The following is a 9,280-nucleotide window of genomic DNA, read 5'->3' on the forward strand; positions in this document are numbered from 1 at the left end:
GTTGTTTTCAGTCAACCACTTCCGTTCTGATAGTGACTAAAGTATATTTTTTTAATTATCTCCTTTTTGATTCCAGAAATTGCAAATATGATTCTTAATGCAAGCTCTTGGGTTTGAAATAATTTAAGTGTGTTGTTTCTCTGTTTCAACCCGAAAAGACTATATAGTGTCTTTATAATTGAGGCCTTCATTCCTTTTCATTCATTGATTAATAAAATATAACTCCCTTTTGGGTGAAACTGGTTTGTATCTCTGAAATCTAAAGCCATGTCAGTGCTCAGCTTAAAGTCACATAGGGACCCTGAACTTAAGGACAAACCACTTATATTCACAGTCCATCCCTCCTCAGTTTATGGCCCTGGAGGACACACAAAACAGCATAAACAGGTGACCAAATTTTGCTGCTGATCCGGTACGTTAAACATGTAATGCTAAAGGCATGTTACAGGCCCAGCCTGAAGACCTGCTGAGAAACACAGTAAAGGCATCAGTAAAAACGTGCTCTAACTTTATGGTGCTGGGATATCCTGCACTGTCACTCGTCCCTGGAACTGAGTCTTCACTTATTATTAAGACCTGTATGGTAAGCACTTGGTAAGGCTTATAAAAAAATGTTTTTGTATGCTTATAAACACCAGAGGCAGTTAGCTGTTCTGAATTGCCAAGGTCAGAAATCCCTCCTGACTTCACTTAATAAACTCTATGACCTAAAGCCACTTGCTCTGGCCATGCCAGTTATTTTGGTATTCAAATTCTACTCCATGTGTATCTCTCTTTTTTTTTCTTTTTTTTTTTAAGATTTTATTTATTTATTTTTAGGGAGGGAGAAAGAGAGGGAGAGAAACATCAGTGTGTGGCTGCCTCATTCATGGCCCCTAATGGGGACCTAGCCCACAACCCAGGCATGTGCCCTAGGTTGGGAATTGAACCAGCAGCCCTTTGGTTCCCATGCTAGCATTCAATCCACTGAGCCACACCAGCCAGGACTCCATGTGTATCTTAAGATGCCAACCACAGCATAAGGCCTTGGGTTTTGAGGCGCTTTCAATAAATTATACCTTTTTTCTCCATTCAGAGTTAGAACTAATTGAGAGAAAAAGAGCGAGCCTTAGAAAAAGGATAGAGATCAAAATGTCACGTTATTACTGATAAAACTTTGGGAGAACATGGCTTAGGAGTGAGGTCCAAGTAGGCTTGCTAGAGCTGTCATACTCATAGCCCAACTGTCCCCCTTGGGTGAGAATTGAGCCTGCAAATAAATGCCCTTGCCCAGACCAAGGAGGGAGAAGAAAGAAAGTGACTAGTGTGTATTTCCTTTTAATAGTTTCACCTCTAAGAAAACACGGGCCAAAGGATGTCACTGCCCCTAACCATGGCAGAAGAATGAATTCAGAATGGGATAGGAAGCCCAGAGCATCATGCTAGTGTAATTTCTTCCATAAGGAACCAGGAAGCCTGTTCAATAAGTTTTCCTCTTTCCCCAATCAACTACCATATTATTGGCCTCAGTTATTTTTATAATACTGGTTCTACTGTTTCTAAGTACATCATCAAAACACACATTGTTCTTCTAACACGTATGTTCTATCTAGGTCCTCCTGTATGATCCTCTCTTTGACTGGACCATGAACCCTTTGAAAGCTTTGTATTTACAGCAGAGGCTGGAAGATGAACCTGAGCTCCATTCCACTCAGAATACAGATGACCAGGAATGCAAACGAAACTTCAGGTAGCAGTATTTTAGGAAGAATTTACTGTCCTTGTTCAGATTTTTCCTATTCCTAAGGCTCTTCAAACTGTTCCACCTCATTAATACCTTTGTGTTTTTGTCATTAGTGAAATGGACCAGAGTTTCAACAAAGTAGCTGAACGTGTCTTGATGAGACTACAAGAGAAACTCAAAGGAGTGGAGGAAGGAACTGTGCTCAGTGTGGGTGGACAAGTGAATTTGCTCCTACAGCAGGCCATGGACCCCAAAAATCTCAGCCGACTTTTCCCAGGATGGAAAGCTTGGGTGTGATACTCAGCATATGAATCACCCTTGAATTCAACCTTCAGAAATTATATGTTGGCCTTTATTTTTAGCCCACCCACATGCTTTGAATGTATGGTATTAATATTTAACTAAGCAAAGTAGTGTTTTTTAAAAATGTTTAGTAGTCTCTTCAGTCATCTAAAGATACTTTGAGAGTCTCAAGAAACATCTCTTCTTGCACACTTTAGAAATAATTGTCATTCATGCCTCACTTCTGGGCTAAACATCTATTTTTTTCTTCTCAAGTACCTGCTGTATCATTTTCAGTAGAATCTCTGACTTAACGCTTTAGCTGAGAACTGAGCAGCAGGCATGCAGGAGCGTCACTGACAGCTGGCCCTGGAGTGAATGAGAATAAATGCACTTGTTGGGAACCGCCCTGCCTGGTTTCAGAGGCTGTAACCCCCCATGACCCCATGGTTAAGGCTGAGTCAGAGTTGGGACCATAAGCCACTAAGGAGACAAAGCTTATCTCCCTGGCAGAAGTGCCACCCCTGCCCACTTCACCCTGCTTGGCCCTGAGCTTGGCCAGTTAGCCAATGACGGGTAAGAATCCTCAAGGGAGGATCAACCTAAGACAGGCTCTGGTCACCAGGAATAAACTCGCAGGGAAGGACTCGGGGGGTTGTGGAAAAGGGGGTGATGGACCCTCGCCCCTCGGTTTTGAAATAGCCTGAGTCCTCATTCTGTCTGCAAGAAGTCTCCTAATCTCTTGGCTGCCGTACTTCCCTTGCCTGACTTAAGCCTGAAACAAGGACAGAGGGCAGTGCAGTCCTGTGCTGGGTAATCTCTTGGCTGCCTTACTTCCCTTGCCTGACTTAAGCCTGAAACAATGACAGAGGGCAGTGCAGTCCTGTGCTGGGAGGGGCGGATTCCCTGGGGAATCAGGCCTAACAAAAATACATACATTCCTGTGAAACCTACTTAATTTGTACCCTCAGTTTAAAAGATAAGGGTCCAGACCTGAGATGAGTCTGGCACCTAAAGTTTTATGGCCCTCTAACTAATTGGCTGTAACTCAGAATAAGCCCTCAAAGTTCTCTGTAAATCATGTATTGTTTAACCCTTACTGGCTGACAATGATTGATGAGCTTTATCTGTATTCCTGTGTGAATGAACCTAATAAAAGCCCCTAGAGAGAAAGGCTCTGGGCCCTTCTCCTTTGAGAGAAGCGGCCACCTTTCCTTCCCAAGCAGATCATGTCTTGGTAATCTTTTTCTTCATCCATGGCCGACCAGGGGGCTGCGTTAAAGCCCCCCAACATGCACTGCTGGTTTTGAGGTGGCTTTCAATTAAAATTCATTTCCGTATTTTATATAAGAATGAAAAGTATTTGATATTAACATATAAAAGGAAGAAAAATCCCTTCAAATTTACACCAATATTGATAACCATCAATATGGTTAGCGCATTTAAGATATGTGCTTAGATTTTCAGTAGCAAGACCACCCAGTGTTACAGAATAAAAAAGTTCTTATGTTCTGGAGAATAAATTTCAAAGACTCAGTTAATATGATTACTATTTTAAAAAAATGTATATTGTACCTACTCATTCTATTCTCTTTATCTTTTAAGCCCTCTTGTGTTTTTACTACTTATCTTTCTGTGATGTAAACTGTCTTCTAGTTCATGAATTATCTTGTCAGCTGTTTGTATAAATCTCCTTTTAAGATTATTCATTGGGTTTTTTTCTTTCCAAAATTTCTTTTAATTTCTAGCTCTGTATTATTCTTCAGGTCTACCTGCTGTTTCATGATGTCTTTTTTTTTTTTTTTTAACTTTTCAGTTCCTTATATGTCACTAATCACCTTAAACATCCCTATTTTATAGTCTAATAGCTAAGAGCTCTATTAAATAAAATTTCTGTTGTTTGTGTTAATTCTTATGTTCAATAGACTTTATCCAGATATTTTTCAATTTTGAAAGGTGAGGTTATTTTCAGCAGGGCTTTCTCTATAGGAATTTTGAGTGACCTTTATTAAGAATAATTCCTTCCAGAACTTCCAGCCAAGTTGGAGGCATAGGTAGACACGCTGTGCCTCCTTGCACAACCAAAAGAAGGACAACAACAATTTAAAAACAAAAAATAACCAGAACTGACAGAAAATCGAACTGTATGGAAGTCCAACAACCAAGGAGATAAAGAAGAAACATTCATCCAGACGGTAGGAGGGGCGGAGACAAGCAGTGGGGTGGAGAGGACTCGCAGCAAGGCGGTGGCTGGCAGACCCAGCGAGGTGGCAGATTGTGGAGCGGGCTAGGCAAAGCTGCAGCTGGCCAGAAAGGCAGCAGCTGGTGGATGGGGTGACAGACTGCACAACCCAGAGTTCCAGCAATGGGAAATTAAGTTTCACACCACTGATTGAAAACACCTGGGGGTTTGAGGCAGCAGCAGGAGAAACTCCCAGCCTCACAGGAGAGTTCACTGAAGAGACCCATAGGGTCCTAAAACGTACACAAACCCACCCACTCAGGAAGCAGCACCAGAAGAGCTCAATTTGATTGGATAGCGGAAGGAGTGACTGAAAACAGGCAGAGTAGAGCAAGCACCATTGCTCCCTATCAGACCCCTACCCCACATACAGCATCACAGTGCAGTGACCAGCGTTACCCTGCCCTGGTAAATACCTAAGGCTCCGCCCCTTTATGTAACAAGCACAGCAAGACCAAAAAAAATGGCCCAAATGAAAGAACAGATAAAAGCTCCAGAAAAAAATACAACTAAGCAATGAAGAGATAGCCAACTTATCAGATGCACAGTTCAAAACACTCAGGAAGCTCACAGAATTGGTTGAATTTGGTCACAAATTATATGAAAAAATGAAGGCTATGCTAAGAGAAACAAAGGAAAATGTATAGGGAACCAATAGTGATGGGAAGGAAACTAGGACTCAAATCAACGGTGTGGACCAGAAGGAAGAAAGAAACATCCAACCAGAAAAGAATGAAGAAACAAGAATTCAAAAAAATGAGGAGAGGCTTAGGAACCTCCAGGACATCTTGAAACGTTCCAACATCCGAATTATAGGGGTGCCAGAAGGAGAAGAGGAAGAACAAGAAATTGAAAACTTATTTAAACAAATAATGAAGGAGAACTTCCCCAATCTGGCAAAGGAAATAGATATCCAGGAAGCCCAGAGAGTCCCAAGGAAGCTGGACCCAAGGAAGAACACACCAAGGCACATCATAATTGTCAGGATGGGCGGGGATATCCGCATGGCAGCCAGAGCCCGAGGGGAACCACCAATGGTAGATTGCTGCTTTGTTCAAGGAGACCAATCCCTAGCCCCCACATAGAGAGCCAACCAGAATTTGGTGCATAAAACCCCGCCATATTCCTTGCTTGGGCGCAACTTCCCTGGCCCTGCTCTGTGGACCAGGGAACCTCGCCCAGGTGTACAAACCCCAATAAAGCTCTGTACTGCCTAGTTTTGTGGCTGATTGGCATTTCTTTCTCAGCGGAGCCTAAGAGAGCCTTTCAATAGTTACATTACCCAAGATTAAACAGAAAGGTAGAATCTTAAAAGCAATGAGACAAAAGGACACAGTTACCTACAAAGGAGTTCCCATAAGACTGTCAGCTGACTTCTCAAAAGAGACCTCACAGGCAAGAAAGGGCTGGAAAGAAGTATTCCAAGTCATGAAAGGCAAGGACCTACATCCAAGATTACTCTATCCAGCAAAGCTATTATTTAGGATGGAAGGGCAGATAAAGTGCTTCTCAGATAAGGCCAAGTTAAAGGAGTTCATCATCACCAAGCCCTTATATGAAATATTAAAGGGGCTTATCTAAGAAAAAGAAGATAAAAAATAGGAACAGTAAAAATGACAGCAAACTCACAATTATTAACAAGCACACCTGAAACAAAAGCAAACTAAGCAAACAACTAGAAATGGAAATCACATGGAGGGTTATCAACGGGGAGTGGGAGGGGGAGAGGGGGGGAAGGTACAGAGAATAAGTAGCATAAATGGTAGGTAGAAAATAGACGGGGAGGGTAAGAATAGTGTAGGAAATGTAGAAGCCAAAGAGCTTATATGTATGACCCATGGACATGAACTATAGGTGGGGAATGTGGGAGGGAGGGGGTGTGCACAATGGAGTTGAGTGAAGAGGCGGAAATGAGACCACTGTAATAGCATAATCAATAAAATATATTTTTAAAAAATTATTCCAGATAAGTTTTGTGTCTCCTTTTGTCATATTCACAGGGCTATTACTTATGGAGGACCACTATTTTAATTTCTTGGCTTCTAAATTACTGAGAAGAACCCCAGGCCAAGACAGACACTTTTCCTCATCATCTTCCTGTGCTGGTGAATGTTTTCTTGACTCCCCTTTCACTGAAGGTTCATCCTCTTAGTGTCCCAACTTTATGGTGGGCTTCAGGAAAAGGTCATTTAATTCCTACCCACTGCCTTTTTGCAAGTTCCAGGTTTTATCAGTCCCCTTGTAGATGTTAAAGCTGAAATCTATAGGTTAATGATGGATTGGCAAATTGTATCAGGATTGCTGGAAAGTCAGCTCACAATTTACCTCTCTACTTTTCAGTTCCCTTCATTTTCATCCCTCAGGATTTCCCCTTTCTTTTAAATTCTATGCATTTAAGATAGTACTTTGCATATTAACCAGTATTTCTGTGTTTTGTTGGATGGAAAGATTTTGGGTATGGAGTTTCCTGTATAGCTAGAAATGGAACACTTTTCTGTCCCCATACTGTCATCAGGTAAACCAATAAAATTACTGACTTGTGTATTGGTGAGTGTAATTCTTCCTCCACCCGTAGGAAAATCTTCGTCTCTGCTGCAAAGATTAAGAAATGGGTTATTGAGAGACTTCCAGTCAAGATGGAGGCATATGGAGGCATAGGTAGGCAGGGCTCACCTCCTCACACAACCACAGCAAAAATTACAACTAAACTACAAAACAACTATCACCCAGGATCATCAGAAAATGGAGCTGTATGGAAGTCTGACCAAGGAATTGAAGTCACATTCATCCAGATGGGTAAGGGGGTGGGAGATGTGGAAAGGTGCAGAGAGACAGAATGGGTGGTTCTGTGGTCCCAGGCCCACGTGCAGTGGATAAATATTGGGAGGGATACATCAGGAATGAGGGATCCCAGCCCCATACCAGACCACCCAGCTCAGGGTTCCAGTGTCAGGAAAATGAGTCCCCATAACTTCTGGCTGTAAAACCAGTGTGGGGTGGGGTGGTGGAAGAAGCTGCAGGATTCTCAAGTAACTTTTTTAAGGGGCTACAGTCACTTAGGACTAATGCAGACCCACACACTCTGAGCTCCAGTACTGTGGCAGCAGCTGGAAGGGCAAAGATTTACAAGGAGAAATTGTAGTGAATGGCATCAGGGCGAGTGTCAGGAGACAGTTTCCTCCCAGACAAAACAGGCCAGGCAGTGGCATTGTTCCCCTTCTGAGCCCTCCCACACACACACAGCCACAGATCACCAACAGCATATCTGAGACTCCATCAACCTGGTTCACACAGGTTGTCCTCACCTGGCAATTACCTAAGGCCACACTCCAACTTACAAGTGCATTCTTCTACAATAGGACATGCTACCTGTAATACATAGAAACAGAGGGGGCTGCCAAATTGAGACAAATATGGCCCAAATGAAGACAACAAAACCCAAGAAAAAGAACTGAATGATAGAGAGATAAGCAACCTATCAGATGCAGAGTTCAAAAACTGGGTATCAACATGCTCAAAGAACTCATTGAGTACTGGAACAGAATAAAAAAGACCCAGCAGAAATGAATGTCAAATTCAGTGAAATAGAAATCTACAGGGAACCAACAGTGGAGTGGATAAAGGCAATAATCAAAGCAACAATTTGGAACATACAGAAGAAAACAATCAGAATAGCAAGAAGAAAAAAGAATTCAAAAGGACATAGATAGAATAAGGAGCCTCTAGGGCATCTCCAAACATACCAACATGGGACCATAGGGGTGCCAGAAGAAAAAGGAAGAGCAAGAAATTGGAAACTTACTTGAAAAAATAATGAAAGAAAACTTCCCTAATTTGGTGAAGGAAACAGACATACAAGTCCAGGAAGCAAAGAGAGTCCCAAACACATTAGACCCAAAGAGGACCACACCAAGATACATCATAATTAAAATGCCAAAGGTTAAAGAGAATCTTAAAAGCAGCAAGAGAAAAGCAAGGGAGTTACCTACAAAGGAGTTCCCATTATACTGTCATCTGATTTCTCAAAAGACACTGCAAGCTAGAAGGGACTGGCAAGAAGTATTTAAAGTGATGAAAAGCAATGACCTACAACCTAGATCACCCTATCCAGCAAAGCTATCATTTAGAATGGAAGGGCAGATAAAGTGCTTCCCTGACAAGGTAAAACCAAAGTAGTTCATCCTCACCAAACCATTATTATATGAAATGTTAAAGGGAACTATGTAAGAAAAAGATCAAAACTATGAACATTAAAATGGCAACAAATTTACAGTGATCAACAACTGACTAAAAACCAAACTGAGCAAAGCCAGAAGAACAGAATCTTAGATAAGGAGATCACATGGAGGGTTATCAGCAGGGAGGGGGAAGAATGGGGTAAAGGGTGCAGGGATTAAGAAATACAAATTGGTAGGTACAGAATAAACGGGGATGTTAAGAACAGTATAGGAAATGGAGTACCCAAAGAACTTAAATGCATGACCCATGGACGTGAACTAAGGGGGTGGGATTGCCAAAGGGAATGGGGGTACCAGGTAGAGAGAAGGAAAGGGGGAACAAGTGTAATACATTTTTGAAAAGAAATGGTGGTTAAACTTCCCTCTTGTTTAGGTAACCAGTTTGTGGAAACGGTTTATTTTTGAAGGATTAACATTTCTGTCTCTTGCCAACGGCAAGCACTTGCTCAAATCTGAGCTCACCACCTTCGTCTCCCTTCTAAAATAATCTCTAGAACTTTGTGGACCATAAATTTCTTGGTTTGATTTCTGGAGAACTGTTCTTAAAATTACTTTACATTTAAAACTGTAAACTTGGTGTATCTTCTTATAGGCTGCCTTTATTAGTAATAAAGCTACCAATATATATAAAATATTAGTAAATCGAGAATGTAATAAACTTAGAAGGTTTTTATTTAAGAAAGCTTTGAAATCTTCATGGATGAATAAAAAATGATCAATTAGGTGATAGTGTAAGTAAATATATTTGTGCTAATTCTTACTAGTTGATATATCCAAAAAGCTTTCAATAACGAA

The 9,280-nt window shown here is 41.4% G+C and overlaps 1 protein-coding gene across 1 annotated transcript in view; it reads left to right on the top strand.

Moving 5' to 3' along the window:
• Positions 1–3,878, top strand: part of ATM (ATM serine/threonine kinase) — a 169,345-nt gene extending 165,467 nt beyond the window's left edge. The window contains exons 63-64 of the mRNA XM_024570803.4: positions 1,593–1,729; positions 1,837–3,878. Coding sequence (XP_024426571.2) covers positions 1,593–1,729; positions 1,837–2,020 — 321 coding nt within the window. The 3' untranslated portion in view covers positions 2,021–3,878. The remainder of the gene's footprint in view (positions 1–1,592; positions 1,730–1,836) is intronic.
• The last annotated feature ends 5,402 nt before the right edge of the window (positions 3,879–9,280 follow it).

Source organism: Desmodus rotundus, chromosome 5, assembly GCF_022682495.2.
Source record: "Desmodus rotundus isolate HL8 chromosome 5, HLdesRot8A.1, whole genome shotgun sequence".
In the NCBI taxonomy this organism is placed as follows: Eukaryota; Metazoa; Chordata; class Mammalia; order Chiroptera; family Phyllostomidae; genus Desmodus; species Desmodus rotundus.